This window comes from Capra hircus, chromosome 15 (genome assembly GCF_001704415.2).
Source record: "Capra hircus breed San Clemente chromosome 15, ASM170441v1, whole genome shotgun sequence".
Lineage (NCBI taxonomy): Eukaryota > Metazoa > Chordata > Mammalia > Artiodactyla > Bovidae > Capra > Capra hircus.
This window is the reverse complement of record NC_030822.1, coordinates 77,903,281-77,925,270: the sequence shown is the minus strand read 5'-3', so window position 1 is coordinate 77,925,270 and position 21,990 is coordinate 77,903,281. Positions and strand designations below refer to the sequence as shown.

General features: G+C 40.0%; 1 protein-coding gene across 5 annotated transcripts in view; it reads left to right on the top strand.

Moving 5' to 3' along the window:
* The window catches only part of PDGFD (platelet derived growth factor D), a 281,305-nt gene extending 261,055 nt beyond the window's left edge, over window positions 1–20,250 (top strand). For all 5 annotated transcript variants that reach the window (XM_018059901.1, XM_005689356.3, XM_005689355.3 and 2 more), the window contains 2 exons: window positions 8,003–8,217; window positions 19,616–20,250. In XM_018059901.1, coding sequence (XP_017915390.1) covers window positions 8,003–8,217; window positions 19,616–19,741 — 341 coding nt within the window. In that variant the 3' untranslated portion in view covers window positions 19,742–20,250. The remainder of the gene's footprint in view (window positions 1–8,002; window positions 8,218–19,615) is intronic.

Here is a 21,990-nt window from a genome sequence, read left to right as displayed (position 1 = left end):
CAACGGTCACTCTTGTGACTCTGAGTGGGTTTGCCTTGTGGTTCCTATACCAGTTTTTACCTGTGTGGCATTGAGGAACCCAGCAGCATCCTGTGCTCAGTGCACTGATGGACTTAAGGAGACAGCACACCCTTCCTAGAACTCATGCTCATGCCGAAACTGCTGGTGCTGGGAGATCTGGCTTGCTAAGTGTCTTTACTTGCAAGGGACTGTGCTTTGGTGCTATGTCTCATTGAGTTAAACCAAACACACATCATCATTGCTTTCTGACATTGTGATCAAAGTGAGCATGATCTTCCTTTCCTTAGCGATTACCAATTGGACAATCTTGACTACTTCTGGTTTTAGGTGATTCTGTTCTTAACTTTATTTCATTGATTTTACTCATTTCGACATTAATGTGAAGCATACCTACTGGGAGCTGAGGGTTTGGACCACACTTCAGACACTTTTAACTTGTTCAAGCTTAATGAGTTTCTTGGCAGGAGAGTACTGTTATTCCCATTTTATCTAATAAAAGAAAGAAATGCAGAAAGGTTTACTAACAGTTATAAAATAGAGAGCCATGACATGAACCTGGGTGTGTTGACTGTGAGGTCAATGCTGACAGGGACCCAGTGGTGCTTAAAACTCAGAGACTCATAGTCTAGTAAATGAGAGAAAGACAAACAATTAAAGGACTCCTTGATTCTTATTCATCTCCTAACCTTGTTCTTCTTTCCCATTTTATAGATATATTTTTACACCCCCTCTAGAGTTCAGAGAATTGCATTATGACAGTGTCAGTTGCTTTCATTTCTAATCCAATACCTTGTAGATATCCATGTATTCACCCATTCATTTTCTAGCCTATATTTGTCAAATGTCAAATTGCCCAGTGGCTGTAGGCAAGTCACTCAACTCCTCTGCATCTCAGTTTCCATATCCATTAGATGGGAAAAGTAGTCTCTAAGATGAAGGTTTGTTATGAGAATTCCACGACACTTAACTTTGTAAAAGCATCTCACATAGTACCCGGCACATAGTAGCTGCTCAGTAAATTTCCATTCACTCACTGCTTAACAATGTTTTAAACCCTGACAATTAGGAATTGTCTCACTGGGAATATTTTACTACGATTTAGGTTAATTTCTATAAATGCAAGTGGTGAATGTTTCCATTCTTGAGAAGTTAAACCAGGAAATGGAGTCATGAGATTCATGATTTTAAGTTTAAAATACCCTGATATTCCCTCATTAAAAGTTATAAAATAATTGTTCTTTCCAGACTCATTTGCACTTGAAAACTGGGTTGAAATGTGGAAACAGTCTTCACAATTAAGTGCTAATTTATAGAAGTGGGAATCTGAAAATCACAGTGAGGTTGTAATGCTCATGAAGATGAATAGATGCCTCCTGGGAAATTTATGAACCTTAAAGAAGACTGAGAGGCCCTAGTTTCTTGATATAAAAATACTACAATTATTCATACACTCCCGTTACCTCCCACCCCTACCTAAAGCACTATAAATCTTGTCTTGTAATATCAAAGTCAAGTTTATAGCACTTTATGTAGCAGGCTGTGGGACTATCACCCATTTGGCAAAAGACATATTCCTGAGCACCTTGAGATGTATATCAGAGAGCCAGCCTCCTGGATGCCATCCTTCACCCCATGTAAAAGATGTGGAAAAGCTTCTAGAGCCCATGGGTCTTGGTGCCAATCTTTATGCATCACAGTTCCTCTGTCATCGAGCTGGTTCTAGAATCCTAGCTTTTCAATTCTAATGCAACAACAATCAGTAATTTGATTCATTTAGTCATTACGGAGTACCTATGCCTTATAAAGAAAACTTGGATTGATTAGTAGGTCTATAAATGGCCTAAACATTTTCTAATTTTGGTTTTAAGTTGCTTGGTATCCCACAAAAGATAGATGTTTTAAAAAAAAATCAGAAATGTTTGCCTCGGTAAGCCATAGTGATGCCTGTTTTTTTGTTTTTGTTTTTTAATTAATTATTTCAAATATCCTGAAATGGCACATATTCTGAGACTACCAAAAAATGTATTTTTCTCAGCACTATGCAGCTTCTAATTGTTGAAACGAAATGGTTTTAGGAGTGATACACTTGATTGACCTACATATACTTCTTCCACTAGTGGTAAAGCACTATGAGAGGGAAGATTAAAAGATGATTAACTCTGATTCCAAGAGCCTTATGGTTTAGTGGATGAGAAACACCTACATAAAGATAAGGATATCCATTCATCTGACACTGGACATCTAGATTGCTTCCATGCCCTAGCTATTGTAAACAGTGCTACAGTGAACATATAGGGAAGTTGTGGTGCATATACACAATAGAATATTACTCAGCTATAAAAAGGAACGCATTTGAGTCAGTTTTAATGAGGCAGATGAAACTGGAGCCTATTATACAGAGTGAAGTAAGTCAAAAAGAGAAACACAAATACTGTATATTAACACATATATATGAAATTTAGAAAGACAGTAAAAATGATCCTCTATGCAAGGCAGCAAAAGAGACACAGATGTAAAGAACAGACTTTTGGACTATGTGGGTGAAGGCGAGGGTGGGATGATTTGAGAGAATAACACCGAAACGTGTATTACCATATGTAAAATAGATGACCAGTACAAGTTTGATGCACGAGGAAGGGCACTCAAAGCAGTCCTCTGGGACACCCCAGAGGGATGGGGTGGGGAGGGAGGTGGAAGGGGGTTCAGGATGGGGGACACATGTGCACCTGTGGCTGATTCATGTCCATGTGTGACAAAACCCATCCCAATATTGTAAAGTAATTAGTCTCCAATTAAAATGTATTAATTTAAAAAAGAAAAGGATAAAGCAAGTTCTACAAAGTAAGTGCTACAATAGAAGGTGGAGAATGTGAGGTGAGTATTTAGTGAAGGGGCTAGAGAAGATGTAGGGTGAGTGTGCCTCTTGACTTAGAAGATTACAGCGACACAGTGGCCTGAGATGCCCGAGAAGGTAAATTAGATTGACAAAAGCTTGAAGTTAGAAAAGCATGGCCCTCCTTCAGGCACTTGCTCTTTGAGCACCAGTGCCATGTGCTGAATCTGCATGAACAGAGGCTGCCTGCTAGGAGAATCCTTAAAAGATTTCAGCACTGCAAAGGCCTTAACTGGATTATACTAAAGTGATTACTTGCAGAAGAGCATGACAACCCCCTCCAATATTCTTGCCTGGAGAATCCCATGGACAGAGGAGCCTGGCGGGCTACAGTCCATAGGGTTGCAAAGAGTTGGTCACAACTGAACTGACTTAGCATGCATGCATACAAAATGATTACTGGCTAACTCCAAGAATATGTAGAAGTTTAACTGGAGAATAGCAAGAATATTCAAGACTGGTGACACACATGACAGGATAAAGACTGATGGATTGGTGAGGAAATAGCATAATGAACTTGGAACCCAGAAGAGACTGACTCAAGGAAGTTCAATCACTCCAGTTGTGCCCGACTCTTTGTGACCCCATGGACTGCAGCATGCCAGGCTTCCCTGTCCATCACCAACTCCCTGAGCTTGCTCAAACTCATGTCCATCGAGTCGGTGATGCCATCTAACCATCTCATCCTCAATCTCCCTCTTCTCCTTCTGGCTTCAATCTTCCCACCATCAGGGTCTTTTCCAGTGAGTCACCTGGTCTCATCAGGTGGTATTTTTCAATACCAAAGGAAAACACTATTCTGTGCAGTTGCCTGCTTTATTAGCATGACTATGATCAGTGTGTACTCTTTTGGTAGAATCTGATAGATGAATATTTGCGCACAGGTGTACATGCTTGGATACATACATAATTGACAACATCTTATAAGTGAAAGGTCAGTGCCTGGCAACGCACCTAGGAAGCCAGGTCATTGACAGGAAGTAGACCTCTAGTAGGAAAGCTCCAGCAGGGCTCATAGCACCTGCTCGCTGTACCCTTCTTCAAATCTTCAGACTGGAGCTTCAAAGTGCAAGAGTGATGAAAAGGTTAGATTCAGACTCTAGCTCTTCTACTGACTGGGTGTGTGGTTGTAGACAAGTTTTTTCCCTTTCCTCTCAGAGGCTCTATTGTCTCAAGTGTAAATGTAAGGGTAACAATAGTATGTGATTCGTAGCATTGATGGGGATTTCAGGCAATCGTATTCATGAAGAACTTCTATATTACCTGATACTTGGGATGGCCAGTATCAGAAAGACCAGGCTGACTCTCCTTCCTCCCAAATCTGAGCCTTCGTAGACTAGAAACTGATGAGGGTGTGCATTCAACAAGGTCCCGTTGCTTTACACATCCCCGCCCCAGGGCTCAGATCGCAGAGCTCATCCCACAGCCCAGGGGCCTCTGTGACTAGGCTGCACTCCGAGGCCAGCACTGAGGGAAAATGGTGCTTCCCGTGACTGGGTGCAATGGCCCACACTGGATTCCTGAGTCCAGAGGAAGGCTTTGACAACACCGCAGCCCTGTCAGCCTTTGCAGCAGATTGTCGGTGCAGAACACAAAAATGGAAATGACGTCAAATTTCCATGAGAAAGCAGGACTCAAATTCAAAAGGACAGCGAAAGAGGGATGATGACATTATGTACAGCTGAGTGAAATAAGGGCAATTAGATGAAATTAATGGGCCTTTGAATTAAATTTGGTACATCCTCGCTCTCAGTAAGATTCCACTGTGGAGGCTGAATCGGGAATGGGAAGGGTCGCTCTTCTCCCCAGGTTTATACCACGTGGCCTGCACCCCGCCCCCCACAGGAGCTCACACCAGAGCCCCCCCTCAGACCAGGGCTCCAGGAGCCTTAATTGCCACTCAGTCCCCTGTCTGGCTCCCCGCTCTGCTGCACTGCCTAATCAGTCTTCTTTGACTTGAAAGTCAATATCCCCTGCAGAAAGTCTGCAATGGAGCTTTAAAGTTATTTGCATCCACTCTGAGGAATGTTTTTAGTTCAAGTTCTAAATTGAGTGCCTTCGTGGTTTCAATCCCCCGATAAGCAGGGCAGCTGGATTCCACAGCAGTCACACAGGGCCACATAAATAACTGACAGCATCGTAAATCTCTTCATGGCCAGTAGGAAACGGAAGTAACCAGTGTGAGTCAGTAAAACAGACATACAACGTGAAGAGTTTTGTTCCAAGTCAAGTAAGGCATGCATGCCTATCCTGATTTGTGGAGGGCCCTCTAGGCAATCAGCTGAGTTCCCACTGGGAAGCACGCTATGGTTTGGCTTGGACATACTCTGGACATAAAGGAGGAGCCATTCACCACCCCAGTCGTAGTACACTGCCGTACAGGACAGCTTAATATCATGCCAGGGAGATCAGTCTTGTCCCTTCAACCCCAGGTTGCCTGCCAGCCCCCCATTCTGCCTGGTGTGGCAGAGACTGGGCAGCAAGAGGAAGGATGACTTCAAGCCCAGTTTTCCTACTTCGTATTCACTTTGAGTAAGTAACACACATCTCAAAAGGTTAGGGAGCAGCAATGAGTAGCCCTGTGTGTCACATGCCTGGCAGAGGACTGGCTGAACCCACCTGTGCTCAGTCTGTCGCTTCCTTCCCATCCCTCTTGGCCTACCACACTTTACTGAACACACTGTGTTCAGTGGCTCAGTCATATCCAACTCTTTGCAACCCTATGGACTGTAGCCCGCCAGGCTCCTCTATCCGTGGGATTCTCCAGGCAAGAATACTGGAGTGGATTTCCAGGTCCTCCTCCAGGTTACCTTCCCAACCCAGGAGTTAAACCTGAGTCCCTCAATGTCTTCTTGCATTGGCAGGCAGATTCTTTACCACTGAGCCACCTGGGAAACCTCACACGTTACAATCCCTTCCTGCAAATAGAGCCTCTTGCTCCTAGATGGTGGACAAAATATATTCCCAGCATCACAATCAGCAGCTTTGGCCCTCTGCATTAGCCCTGTCTGTAGCCCAGTAATGCACAGCCAGCATCAGTATTTATCTCAAGGTGACACTTGTAATGGATGATTGCAGCACTTCTAAATCCATTTATGTAATCCTCTCTGCTTTGCTTGCAGTTATTTTTCAGGGTTTTAGCAGCAATGAAATGGTTCCTTTCCCAAGACAGAGTTCATTTAATTTAAAACTGGATTGATTATAGCTAAACTTATGATATGTCTTTGCAAAGGAAGAAAAAAACAGCCATCAATTATGCACAATAATTATTTAGCATTTATGCAGCTCCCACAGTGTCCTGGGCTCAGCATCTAAGAGTTGGGGTAAAACCCATGCCCTTGAGAATCAAAGGCACGCAGGGCAGAGCATGAGTCCACTTGCCATTTAATTCCTTATTCAAGGGGGTCATCGACCATATGGCCAGCATTTTAGCTGACTTCATGGGGTTAAGTGGAATCTTTATCCATTTGTGCCTTCTTTCATTTCTGTCTCATTCAGATACATTCTACTGACAGCATCCTTAGCCTTTGACCTCTATCCCAAAAGAGTACTCCTTAATACTCCTCAAGCAGTTTTGGTTTAGGACTAAGACATTTAATGGGGCTAAAATCAGAGTAAATCTGATGACAATTGCCTGGCATCTGTGGGATTCCTCCTGCAGTCGCCTGACTGGTCACAAGGGAAGTGCATTCAGAAATGGGATGGAACCCAGGAAAGGACAGAGGATTTTCCTCTAACTGCATTCTTGTGAGAAGATAGTCATGTACGTGCTCACCTGCCAGAGGATTTGAATGCCAAATAGATGGATGATTAGATGGATTTCGAGACCACAAGTTAAACTATAATTTATATAGTACAATGATACAAATTTAACTCAAATAAAATATTAGTAACTAAATTCTGAAAATCTGGTGTAATGCTCTTAATTCAAAGAAGTCCTGATAGACAATCCCCCAGATAATTATTTATATAGAATAATGGCCAAAAGAGACATAGAAGAGACAGATCTGAAAAAAAAATTCTTTTTTAATTATTGACCATTTGACTTTAGAGGGGAAAACTGGAGAAACTCAATCAAGATAAATGATAATAACCAGACTGAATACCAGGCACACTGCATTCAATACTTCAAATATTGCTGAAATAGTAAAGTTACAGTACTTACATTGTATAGATGAAGAAACAGGATATAGAGGAGTCAAGTAACTTACCAACTAAAAGGAGACATAGCTATGATTTAAATGCTGTTGTAGATTAACTGCAGAGCCCAAGCACTTAACCACTATGCTATACTGCCATCTAGGATGCAATGCACAAATGTGCATCATATTCACAACCTCCAAATTCCTTGTCCTTTGACATTTTGCTTAACCTTGGAGTTACAGTGAAGCTAAAACTTTTTATTCATCACATTTACTTGTAGAATTTCACTGTCAGATCAATAAATCAGAATAATTCTCCCTAACGTATCCCTGATATAATTCAAATTATATTAAGTAATGGCTTAGAGTCAGGAGTTGTTTAAAGTCAAGAAGATATATATATACATTTGCATGCATGTGCACACACACACACACATATGTTTTTTAAGGTAAAGACAATTATTTTAAGTCGCTGAATGTTTCATTTTCTTTCATTGGAACTTATTTTTTTTCATTAGAAGGGTGCAAGAAAAATTGAACCAAGATTTAGCTAAGTTTTTGAAGGTTTTTTTGTTTTCTCTTTGCTGTTGTTGATTTCTTTCCTTTTTGAAGGGGAAGATAGGATCAAAAGAGAAATTAGATTTTCCACCTTTGGTATTAGAAAAGGAAATGGCAACCCACTCCAGTATTCTTGCCTGGAAAATCCCATGGACAGAGGAGCCTGGTGGGTTACAGTCAACAGGGTCGCAAAGAGTCGGACATGACTGAGCATGTGACACTCACACTCATCTTTGGTGTTTGGGGTAATAGTTGAGGTCCCATGAATAGGGTCTATCCTGGGTTAAGGCTGTCCTCGCAGAATCTCCCCACCCTGCTCCCAAAATGCATGCTGAGTGTTTATGCCACAGTCATACACTTGGTTACCCAATGCATGTGTTTCTTACAGTTGACCTGGACAGGCTCAACGATGATGTCAAGCGTTACAGTTGCACTCCCAGGAATTACTCCGTCAACTTGAGAGAAGAGCTGAAGCTTACCAATGTGGTCTTCTTTCCACGCTGCCTCCTTGTGCAGCGCTGCGGAGGAAACTGTGGCTGTGGAACTGTCAACTGGAAGTCCTGTGCGTGCAATTCAGGGAAAACTGTGAAAAAGTATCACGAGGTATGCCGTTTTCAGAATTTTTTTGTTGCAGTGCTGCACTTGGTCCTTTAGCAGCTACAAAAGTCCTGTAATTTCTAGGGTGCTGGGAAACTGGGCCACTGCAGTTTGTGCAGGTTTTTCACTGCACAGGGCCACCTCCCAGGGAGATAACTGCAAAACTGTACTTAAGCTTAACTTGCAAAGGCAGGTCCCTGGGGAGGGTGTAGGTCCATCCTGAAGTAAGGATTCCTTTTTCTAACCCTTATTCATAATATACATGCGGGTTGACAACAGTCTTGTTAGTATACACAATCAAATGCATGATGTAATAATTTGAGAGCTTACTTACAGAAATATAATGGGATTCATTAACAGCATATGACTGCAAATCTAGGTTACTTTAAGAGAATACTAAGAGCTAATCTTCAATTCAGTCAACTCATTGAAAAATGAATCAGGGTAAAAATAGCAAAGTATAAACTGTCAGAAAAGATACTTTGTCAGAGAATTTTTCAATCTCTAAATATGGGAATATTATTCTTTCAGAAGTACTAATTTTTCCTAAATATAACTGAGTGCTCTGGGGAATCAGCTCTGAAATTATGCAAAAGTAAACAAAAGTAAACATAGAGATGTAAGAGAAATGAAAATTTAAGGAGAGCAGCAACTTTTAATGATAATAACAGGAAATACACGCAAGCCTTTACAGTGTAGCAGACATTATTGTAAGCAATCATTAGCTCACTTGGCAGTTTCTCCACATGTTGTCAGGGGAGTACTCTTTGTATTCCCTTTCTATAGATGAATAAACTGAAGCCTAAGAGAGCAGTGGATTGACCAGTATGACTTGGTCAGTAACTCAGAGAGATGGGACCTTAACTGATCCACTGTTTCTAAAGTCTATATACTTAGCAACGGTAACACTGAGCGCTCTCATTTTAAATATTTAGCACATTATTGAAGAGTAAAGAAAGAGTGGACTTAAAGGGAGTTAGAGCTGCTCTTGACATTGACAGCAACTCTATCACTTCATGGTTGGGCAAGTCACTAAAGTTTAGAGAGCCAGTTTTCATGTATGTGAAATAGGACTTAAGAAATTATATGATAACCCATACGGGGTGGCTCTGGGGAATCAATACAGTGCATATGAAGTGCATTTTGTAAGAGGTAAAATACCATATTGCAATATGTTTAAAATATAAAATATGAGCCAAACACTATTACTAGGAATTATTATTTGAGCGGCTTTTCATCAGTATCCATCAAAACAAAAGAATAGATGGGGCTCCCTAAATAAGATCTCCCACTTTACACAACCGCTTTGTTACCCTGAAAACAATAAAACAATAATCAGTGAAGAGGTAATTACTGAGCTAAATGAAAAGGGATTCGTCATAAGTGATATTTTCAACGTGGGAAAAGTAGGAGCTTGGAGGCCGCGATAACCCTGCTTACCTCAAATAGATGCAGACGCGATTTGAGACCTACATAGAGCATGTTTTCTTAGTAACAAGAATTTCTTACTCCACCTCACATTTTTCAAAGGAAAAAAAAAATCTGTTCTCATATCCAGAGAATGCTGTTGTCTGTGTTCATTGTGTTTTATTTTTGTATGACCTGATGAACTCTAGATTGGACTTTGTCCTTTGTGTCTAAGAACCTGAATTTTGTAATGTTGAGTCATACACTGAGAACAAACGCAGAATGCAATCATTTGGTTTGCGTTAAAATAAGCCAAGAAGTGACAAGATCTTTACCCAGTCTTTACTGTGAGGAAAACATGTAAATTCGGGTCTTTGATGCTTTATTTTCATCTTGACTCTCCTCTCAGAGAGAAGTTGTAGTTTGATTTTTTTTTTAATTGCTAATTGTGGAAACACAGAGTTAAACACACACCCAAAAGGGCCCTCACCTCCCAGACAGTTAACGCTGAAAGAATCTAAATGGTCTTTTTCTTAGGTCTATTGTCTCTCTGCACAGAGGCTGTTACCTATACATTTCTATTCACAATTAATATCTAGGAGGCAAAGCCCTTGATCTCTTTGTTCAGTCACATGAGTAGGTCTAAAATGTGGAATCTTTTTGAAACTGCTATCTAAAGCATCTCTGTGAAACGTGTCATGATATTTTTACTTCTCGGAGTCTGCTGAGCTCTGTGCCAAATCACTCTGCTGAGTTGTGGACAAAAGGACAAAAGAGCATCAATCACTCCATCAGTTACTGCACACCTGGAACACACACGTTTAGGAGGCTGGCACATTTTCCCCAGCCTCCTAAAATACCCCTGAAGTATGTCCCAGGCGTCACTCTGTCCAGTCCCCTGGAAAAGAGCAGGAGACTCATTCCAGCTCCAGAAATAGGGGTTGCTTGGGCACAGTCTTGTGAGGGAAGAATCCTTATCCTCTCTTCTGTTAGTTTTGTGCCTGTAGTCTTAACTCAGAAAAATGCGAAACTGGTCTCCCCACCTCCTGGTTGTAACTGATGAGATGGGAAATGAGTTTTTATGAGAGATGAGCACCCTTAAGGGGGTGACTAGAACTTGCCACCTAAGCAGGACTCTATGACTCTCCACAGATATTTCAAGGCTCAACATTTAGGGAATAAAATCCAAAAAATTAAATGTATAATTATAAAATTATCAATAATTAGAAATTATAAATAAAAGGAAGTTTCGTTGCTCTTTCCCCAGGTCACATGACTTCTCCTTGTAGAGATCTGAGCATTTTGCACTGTGCAATAAAATGCTCCATCTGTACAATTCCCTCTTCTGAAAAGTTTGTAGGTATCCTGCTAAAGTATTTTCCCTCTTTCCTAGCAACCATTTCTTCTTTTGGAATATATAGAATATAAAAAATACTTTCGGTGGGGATTTTTAAAAAGAGAAAATTCCAGAAAACATACTCTGTAGACAGTTAGAGGATGCTATTATTTTAGTTCTTATCTTTGCTTGTTAATGTATAATGCAGGGATGTTCCCTAGAAATATATTGACCTTTTAGATTAATACTTACTATTGTATTTTTTTTTAAGCATTTGGGCTCCTGGCTACGTCCATTCAGTCAACAGCCAAAAGCTTAGGAGGCAACAGAGAAAGACAAGTTAATGTTCACTGTCCTACCTCTCATGATTTTGTCCCAATGCTGGCAAAACTGCATTATCTGTTAGAACTTTCTGCAGTGATGAGAGAGTTCCATATCAGTACTATCCAATCTGGTAGTCACTACCAACATGTGGTTACAGAGCACTTGAAATGTGTGTAATGCAAATGAGAAACTGAAGTTTTAAGTTTTATTTAATTTACACTAATTTGAATGTAAATAGCTGCACATGGTCAGGGGCTCCCATAGTGAACAGCATAAGCTGAGACACAACTCTGTCTCTGGCATCTACAGCATCTAACCATTCCAGTCACTTGAACAATGGAAAAAATTACTGTGAATGACTTTTTTAACTTTATGTTAAATATAAGAATTTTGTATTAAAAATTTGTTGCCCATTAAACATAAGAGGTAGAAGATATAAGCAGATATTTATATAGGAAAAAAAAGATTGATTGGAGATAATAAAATATTGAGATTTAGACTTGAGATAAAAGAATGGTACTTTTAATTTCTACTTGTTTTAAGCATCTGTCATTGAAAAAAATTTAGCTAAAATCGCAAATCGAGACCAAGAAGACAGGAAAACAATATTTTTCCAAAAGTTTCTACTCTATGGCAAAGGCAACGTATTTGAGGGTTATAACAAAAGTCACAAAAATCTTTATTCTTTTTCTGGAAACAGCATTTCTAGAGCTTATGTAGAGTCTCCCTACTTCTTTCTCCCTCTTTGAGTGAGACCTTGAGAAGATTCCCTTGCAGCCCTTTCCTGTTCCTATAAGAGGCAAGACAATAGAGACAAAGCAAATCACACAACTGAAGAGAGAATATGTGGATTCACATGAAAGGCCACCTCGGACCAGCCACCAAGAACTCCCCAGGGCCTCGGGTTTCCTCTTTTACTCCCTATGATAACCTACAATTTTGAGTTCCCAGACAGTTCTGAAATTATATGATATCTGTTCATCACTCCCTAAATCTTATCTTGCTGAGATTGTGTTAGGAATATAACAAGTTGGTGGTTGAAATGCTAAGAGAATACAAAAGAAAAAAGATATGATCTGGAACATTTAATGTGTATAGACTATGTATAAAACAGTTATCCACTCATCATTAACAACACCTGTGCTGCTTATCTCTTGGGGATCTTGGGACAATGAAAGCCTCTGAAGGCTGTAAAGCACTCAGCAGATGTGGGTGGAATATCCTGAGAGTGTGGTCAGGCTTGCTCCCTTCTGATTCCCTTAGAGCCTTGATGACTTACTGGTGCCGGGACCCTCTAAGTACAGCAAAGTGTATACATCATTTTCCTTGTAGATCTGGATTCATATTAGGCCTTCTTGCCAAAGTTGAGCAAAGCTGCCTTCAGGCATGATACTCCCCAACTAGACAAAGACCCATTTGTGACACGAATGATACTCAGTGTTAATGCCGTGCTCTGAAACTTGGTGCCCAGCTCAGCTTCCATCATGTTTTCTGCAATTGGGCTGAACATGTAGTCATTAATCCTCTAAAATGCTGTCAAAATCATTTACCTAGTTACGTCCTCTAAAGGAAGAACTGCGGCTGAATACACCCCAGAGTGCTCACAAGAAAATTTCGGTTATAAGCACATGTTCGCAGATGTCAAGACTGCATTTTCAAAATTCATGAGGGTTGTATAGATCCACATTCTAAGCCCAGCCTTTAGTCACCTTCATACCTAGCTTGTCAGAGAAGCATTGCTGAACTCTGTTATTTTGTGTCTTTCTTATTGAGGACTGTATCTCAGGACTTGGTATCACTCCTTTCCTTACAACTCTCAATCTCCCTTGAAACTATTACTTTCAAGTTGTGCAATTACCCAGGTAGAAAAAAATATGTTTTCTCATCTCAAAATATTTTTGCTTGTAGTCACTTTAGGTTTCAGAAAGGTTGACTACAAGACCTTAAAAATCTTAACTGTATGTACATTTTTATAGTCTATAAGCATGAAAGAAATCATAAAGTAAGGAAAAATATGAAGCTTTCTTTTCTTAAGAAAGTGTTTATACTGAATGCTGCCTGCTTTAGAAGTTGGGTGAATCTTAAGCAAACCCTTAATGATTCGAGTTTATACAGTGCACATGTCCTAAAATATGTATTTGTGATCCTACATCAGCCATTAATTTGAAAACTATTACAAGGCCTTAACGACCTTTCTTTAATATTTCCAATAAACAAGAGCCCAACTCAGCATGTAGCATTTCTGTCTAGTACTGTTTTATGACTGTAATAACTTCATGGCAATGATTCATTCAGTGCTTTATTGGCAACGAAGAGAGTAATTGTAGTAAATATCTTTTGTGATATGGTAATTTGCAAACTGAGTATCTTTGATTCTGTGTAGTGGTATGAAAGCCACCAACTGCTTCAGTCATTCACCATTTAATAAAAATCAACTTTCCCTGGCTTCATGTGGTTTTCCAGATGGTGGAGAAGGGTCAAGAATGCCATTTTCACCCATAGGTGATAAGAAGTGACTGGCTGCTCCTCCATGGATTTTTATTTCAGTGTGTATGCTTGCAGCAGTGAATCATAGAGCAGAAAATAGAAAAGCATTTTGTGAAGGTACCTATTAGTGAGTGTCCTACAGCGACTGTAATTAATTCAGTGGTTCCTTCCCTTTAAAGGTTAAACGATAACCCAGAGACAGTTTGCTTTCTCAGATAAAGGCTTTTCATTTTCCTTTTAACTTTTTATGCTCTCTCAAATCAGCTTTGCTTTCTTTCTCCTTTCAATGCTGTGTACCTGAACCTAAGACTATTACATGGTCTGAAAGCTTTGAACATCAGTGCTGTGATCAGCCAGTAAAGCAGTCCAATTTCCACGTTGTTCAAATAGTGCTTTCCTGTCTTGTCTGGAAAAGTGTCTGCCAATTCATTTTTCTCCTCTTATCAGCAAGACACATATATACTGGGCTAACGTGGCTTAATATAAAACAGAGGGAAAATCCCTGAACAATCAGGAGACCAGTTAGAGAAAACTGGCCAGGCGCGGCTTTTACCCCAAATCACACACTTTCATTTCTCATTAAATGAGGAAGCAAATCAACGGAGCACTGATTTTATAGATGTCAGTCGTGGCAACTTATTAGGCTTTGATAATGGTCTTTTTATTTATTTGTTTAAATATAAATTTATTTATTTTAATTGGAGGTTAATTACTTTACAATATTATATTGGTTTTGCCATACATCAACATGTATCCGCCACAGGTATACACGTGTTCCCCATCCTGAACCCCCATCCCTCCTCCCTCCCCATACTATCCCTCTGGGTCGTCTCAATGCACCAGCCCCAAGTATCCAGTATCATGCATCGAACCTGGACTGGCGATTCATTTCATATATGATATTATACATGTTTCAATGCCATTCTCCCAGATCATCCCACCCTCTCCCTCTCCCATAGAGTCTAAAAGACCGTTCTATACACCTGTGCCTCTTTTGCTGTCTCACATACAGGGTTATCATTACCATCTTTCTAAATTCCATATATATGCGTTAGTATACTGTATTGTTGCTTTTCTTTCTGGCTGACTTCAATCTGTATAATCAGCTCCAGTTTCATCCACCTCATTAGAACTGATTCAAGTGTATTCTTTTTCATGGCTGAGTAATACTCCATTGTGTATATGTACCACAGCTTTCCTGCTGATGGACATCTAGGTTGCTTCCACATCCTGGCTATTAGAAACAATGCTTTGATGAACATTGGGGTACATGTGTCTCTTTCAGTTCTGGTTTCCTCGGTGTGTATGCCCAGCAGTGGGATTGCTGATTCGTAAGACAGTTCTATTTCCACTTTTTTGAGGAATCTCCACACTGTTCTCCATAGTGGCTGTACTAGTTTGCATTCCCACCAACAGTGTAATAAGGTTCCCTTTTCTCCACACCCTCTCCAGCATTTATTGCTTGCAGATTTTTGGATCACAGCCTTTCTGACTGGCGTGAAATGGTACCTCATTGTGGTTTTGATTTGCATTTCTCTGCTAATGAATGATGTTGAGCATCTTTTCATGTGTTTGTTAGCCATCTGTATGTCTTCTTTGGAGAAATGTCTATTTAGTTCTTTAGCCCATTTTTGATTGGGTCGTTTATTTTTCTGGAATTGAGCTGCAGGAGTTGCTTGTATATTTTTGAGATTAGTTGTTTGTCAGTTGCTTCATTTGCTATTATTTTCTCCCATTCAGAAGGCTGTCTTTTCACCTTGCTTATAGTTTCCTTTGTTGTGCAGAAGCTTTTAATTTTAATTAGGTCCCATTTGTTTATTTTTGTTCTTATTTCTAGTTTCCTTTGTCGTGCAGAAGCTTTTAATTTTAGTTAGGTCCCATTTGTTTATTTTTGTTCTTATTTCTAGTTTCTGGTCTTACATTTAGATTTTTAATCCCTTTCGAGTTTATTTTTGTGTGTGGTGTTAGAAAGTGTTCTAGTTTCATTCTTTTGCAAGTGGTTGACCAGTTTTCCCAGCACCACTTGTTAAAGAGATTGTCTTTTCTCCATTGCATATTTTTGCCTCCTTTGGCAAAGATAAGATATCCATAAGTGTGTGGATTTATCTCTGGGCTTTCTATTTTGTTCCATTGATCTATACGTCTGTCTTTGTGCCAGTACCATACTGTCTTGATGACTGTGGCTTTGTAGTAGAGCCTGAAGTCAGTCAGGTTGATTCCTCCAGTTCCATTCTTCTTTCTCAAGATTGCTTTGGCTATTCGAAGTTTTTTGTATTTCCATACAAATTGTGAAATTATTTGTTCTAGCTCTGTGAAAAATACCATTGGTAGCTTGATAGGGATTGCATTGAATCTGTAAATTGCTTTGGGTAATATACTCATTTTCACTATATTGATTCTCCTGTTCCATGAACATGGTATATTTCTCCATCTATCAGTGTCTTCTTTGACTTCTTTCACCAGTGTTTTATAGTTTTCTATATATAAGTCTTTAGTTTCTTTAGGTAGATATATTCCTAAGTAGTTTATTCTTTTTGTTGCAATGGTGAATGGAACTGTTTTCTTAATTTCTCTTTCTATTTTCTCATTGTTAGTGTATAGGAATAAAGAGAATATTTATCATCTGCTCGGCTTCTTGGGAATCATTTTCTTCCCCTGAATAGTTCAACCTCCAGATCTGGTTTATAAGGGTTGGAAAATAGTGACTAATATTAGAGAAATTCTTGGCAAAGTTGCAGGAACCCGAGCTTTAAGCTCTTCCAGGGTGTTCTGACCAAGTGTGGCACTGGAGGGCTTTCCTATCTATTGTAGCAGGGTATTTAATATCCCAAAATACAATATGCACTGCATCCATGCTTTGGTTACTTAGTTTTTCATGGAGAAGCAACAGTTTTTATTTTCTTTAGAGGTGAAGCAGGAGTGAACATGGGAGCAACAAAAGGAAAATATCATGATCACTCTGCTCTCAGTACTTGAAATTCTGTTTCAAAATCGTAAAAGACTTGCAAGTGATGCAAAGCATAGGCCACTTCATTTTGGCCTCTGGTTTGGTTTGTTTTGCGCCCCTCCCCTTGTTGGAGGTTGGGGTAGAAGCGATGTAGGGAGGAGACAGGAAAGAGGCCGTGAATATAGGTCCCCATATTGTGACGTGGCAGCATTACCCACCATAGCCACCGGAGTGCATCCCACTGGAAACCTATTGTGTTCCCAATGCTGCTGACCAGAACAGACAAAACTCCACCTTCCAGGTAAGGGCATGCACTGTGCCACATGGAGACAAACACTGGTGACACCAGTCACTGGCTCTGCAACCTTAGTCTCTCTCTTCCCTTATCTGAAACAGTATTAGAAAAGTACCTATATCATAGCGTTACAGTGATACACAAAATGTTTAATACTTCCAGTCATAACAGTGTGTGGCATCTAACAAATACTCACAAATGTTAGTCATTATTTTTGCTATCCTTGCCCTCAAAGCATTTGTTAATAGAGAGAAAGCATATGTCATATGAAACTATGTGATTCTAGTGTATGTTCAGTGGAATTTAGGTAATGAGGATAATATAATTATCAAAACTGGTACTATCAAACTATCAAAACTGGCACTGGGACTAGCTTTACCATAATCTGGTATTTTTGTGCCTCCCTCATGAACTCTTCTAGGCCATCTCTTCCCACCCTATCCCCCAACCCCAGTTTGTACTCACAAAAGTACAAATATCCTTTTGAAGCTCTTCTCCAAATGGGACAAGGTATTTCACACTGTGTTATCAGAGCCCAGGTTCCTTACTTTACTGAACATTGAACAAATGACCTGCCCCACAGAACTCTTACAGAAAAACAGGCTGAATGTTGGGACTTACCTGGTGGTCCAGTGGTTAAGAATATGTCTTGCAATGCAGGGGACACAGGTTCAGTCCCTGGTCAGAGAACTAAGTTCCCACATGCTGTGGAGTAATTAAACTTGCATGCCACAACCGGTGAGTCTGTGCACTCTGGAGGCCATGTGCCACACCTAGAGTGTCTGTGCACCCCAGTGAAAGCTCCTGCAAGACCCAGTGAAGATCCCATGCACCACAACTAAGATGCAATGTAGCCAAATAAAGAAATATCACCCCCTCAATGTTTTGAAAAGGCAAACGCTAAAGTAAAGTGGATGCATGGGGACTGAGGGCTCTAGGCCTGTTTTCCTAGTAGATGGTTTTGATTTGCTTATAACTTGAAACATAAGGTAACACAAGGATGAGGACATTGCTAGGAAGACAATCCAGTAGAAAAATTGGGGCAAGGGGGAGTGCCATGAAAAGTTATACAGCCTAGAAAACAAGATTTCCTCGCATCTAATCTTCATCTTGGAGCAAAATATACCAAGCATCAGGGCCCCATTTCAGTTCACACGTGTGCCTGCCACACCTTTGAGATACAGAAGGAAGCTGCAGCTGCATTAGAGATGAGTTGGTCCTTGGGTCCTAGTGTGCTGGAAGCCTAGGGAACACACTGCTCTCAGGTCCCTGCTGACAGAAGGCCGGGCACCTGGCCTCCTCAGTTCTTCAGCCTATACACTGTGAGTAAAGACGCCTTCTCTATGACAAGGTTTGTCTTGGGACAGACGAAATAGTGCATATGTGCAAATTTTTTTAAAACTACAAAATGCTACATAGTTGTATGCTAGTATCATGCAGAGTTTAAAGTTGAAAAGGGAAAATAGAACAGAATCAAAAATCAAAGCTAACAGGAGCCTAAGAATATAAATAAAGAAGCAATTAAGTTGACTGTATATGGAAAACAAGTATTTATGTATATTGACTTCAAGTGAAGCAAATATTGAAGCAAATATTCAAATGAAAAAATTCAAGCGAAGCAAAATTTGAAGCAAATATTGACTTCAGTGAAGGCCACACTAGGGATGAAGGGTTAGCTTCTATTTAAACTTAAAAAAATCACATTTACACTTATTAATGTAAACATTTAAGGATGTGATTTATTCAAGAAATGTTGGATTGTTTTAAAGGTATTAATATGCAAACATTTTAGTGGGACATGATCTGTTTTGAATTGTAAAGGGTATTATTTGATATAGCTTAACAGATATGTAAGAACATACACACATTTTCAGTTATTTATGACCACTAAGGAGGCAAAATGTCTTACCTCACCAACATGTCTAGCCACACCAGCATTTTTGTGGGGCAGGGCAGGGGTGGCGCACTGGGCCCTTGCTGCTGCACACGGGCTTTCTCCAGCTGTGAGCAGGGGCTGCTCTGCAGCGGTGCAAGGGCTTCTCACTGTGGTGGCCTCTTGTATACAGAGCTCTGGCTCCAGGCACGGGCTCCACGGTTGGGGCACAGTGTTTATTTGCCCTGTGGAACGTGGCATCTTCCCAGACCACTGGCTAGCAGATTCTTAACCACTCTCCAGAGAAGTCGCCATACCAGCATATTAGGTCACAACTGTATTCGTTGTCCTGTCTGCAGAGTATTGTCTCAGCATTGTATTTATCCATAACACATGCTTTAGTCAGAAGACTCTTTGTGATATTAATAATATTTGGGACAGCACTTGGCACAAAGCAGGCCCTTAGAAAGTTATCAGTAAATACGTGCTCAGACACCTGTGCTCCTCATGAGCCTGCACATAGGTAATGCATTACTCTGTGATCAGTGGATTCCATTACTTTAAGGAGTCGGTGATTGTCTATAACAATATTTGTACTTGTGCATTCTAATAGTGAGCCCATAGATTTCATTGGATCCTCAAAGGCTTAAGAACCAGTTTTCATAAAGAGAATAAGTGGTATGTATTTGAGTTAAATCCCAGGTACTTTCTAACAGGAAATGCTTCTTGTCCTAGGTGTTAAAGTTTGAACCTGGCCATTTCAAGAGGAGGGGCAGAGCGAAGCACATGGCTCTCGTTGACATCCAGTTGGATCATCATGAGCGGTGCGACTGTATCTGCAGCTCAAGACCACCTCGATAAGAGACTGTGCATGTACTTTCATTAAACACAAAAGAACCTTTATTTTAAGGAGGGTGTGGTAAGAGACCCCTTTCCCACCAGCAACCGAACTTACTATTAGCCTGAAAAGCAATGAATACAAGTGGTTGCTGACTTTCAATCTAGCTTTGTTAGTGCCATGACAAGTAGAAAGGCATATCATCAACCTCTATATCCAAGAATATAGGATTGCATTTAATAATAGTGTCTGAGGATATATGTCATCTCCATGTCTCTGTGTAAATAGACCAAATGGTTTACTGAGTATATATAACCAGGTACACCAGAGCTTACATATGGTTTAATTATTTAGACTCTTAAAATCTGACAAAATAAGGGACATAGTAAATACATTAAACATGTCTTTGGAAGATTTGGAAGATTAATTTGTTTATTTTTAAGTTTTGAATCACAAAACAATTTTGGATCTTGCTCTTTTAAAGAAAGCACCTTTTATATTAAAAATCCAATAAATGAGCATTTCTTGTGCATACATCTTAATTATAAAAAGAGGGAAATATGGTTTCTGGGAAAAGATACATTCCTAGCCGTTTTTCTCATGAGATGTACTACTACATACTTACCTATATAGACAATAATTACCTGTCTCCAAAAGCATGCCATCATAATATAGGCGCTTTAGAAATAAAGCCCTTAAATCTCCTCTTAGTGTATCTTGCCGAGGCATGCAAACTCATTAACACCTGTCTTCAAAAAATACTCACAAGGTTTATTATTGTTATCCTATGAGAGAAAATGTATAAGCTGAAGCAGAATTTTGAATTGTTTCTTCTCAAAACCTCTCCACAAAAGTAACTCCTTTGGAGAATGTCATGGGGACTCTGTATGAGCCTTTCAAAACAATGCTCACTGAAAAGTTTAAGAAGTTGAAAGTAAAAAAATGTGAGCATTGAAATATTAACATAACTGGGAGTGGGATGGACTATTTGATTGGGATCCATTTTTGATAATGATTCATACTCTCCAGATTATGCCAATTAATTTTATGTATCTTGCTTTTGTGTTCCTATCTCTTCCATATCTCTTCCTATCTCTTCCATATATATATATCTGTTTATGAGTCATTATGAGCTTCCCTGGTGGCTCAGATGGTAAAGCGTCTGCCTGCAATGCGGGAGACGTGGGTTCAATTCCTGGGTCAGGAAGATCCCCTGGAGAAGGAAATGGCAATCCACTCCAGCACTCTTGCCTGGAAAATCCCGTGGATGGAGGAGCCTGATAGGCTACAGTCCATGGGGTCGCAAAGGGTCGGACACGACTGAGCGACATCTTCAGTCTTCAGCATGAGTCATTATTAAATGAGACAATGTGTATATATATATATACAATGGCATTTTATATTTGGCAAGCCATCATGGATTACTTATAGCCCAGAAGCTTTTTTTGCATTAAAGCAACCCAATTTCATTGATGTAAATTTCTAACTGTGTACTCACTATTCATTTCAGTTGAATTCCTGTTTCTGAACCAAGTGAAAGGAGACCTGGGGTCTCTGGTTCTTTCCAAATCTATGGCACTTGTTCTAAGAAGCCTCACTGCAGTTTGTGAGAGCACAAGTTTGGCCCTGCTCTACCCTCGGAAATGGTTTTTGCATTGATAGTTATTATTGGTACTTAGAGTAATTTTTCCTCCTTGGCTCCTTAATGTCTGTTAAGGCCTCAGGGACTGACTACAGGCGTAGGAAGTGATTCATCATTCTCCAAAACAAGACTCTAAGAGAGCAATATTGACATCAAGATAGCTCTGGAGCCGCTCAGAGAGAAGGACATTTTTCTTCTCACCTTGAAAGAAGAAAGGAGAGCTGGTTTCTTCCCTGAGTCCAGGGCCCTACTGAACACAGACAAGTCGAATGAGGGATGTGTAACTGGGACTCATTAAGTCTCAGTGTCAGATGAGCAGCCTATATATATTTGGATTTCTGAGCATGATGCTTTCAGGACCAAGTTCTCAAGTATCTTTAGGAGCTCATTTCTGATAAGCTCTTTAAAAGGTCAATGCTTACTGAAGATATTCCTTCAAAATTTCCCTGAAAGTGTCCTGTGTTTTTACCTCAAAGGATGACTGGTAAAAATAAATACTCTATTGTTGAGTTGTCCAAAATCCAGAGTGCAGTCAGAAAGAGCACAGCCAGACCCTTTAATAATCAGTAACCATTCTTTCCCTGCAAGCCTCTTGAAAGCTTCCTGTGAAAACATAGAATTGCTGGACCA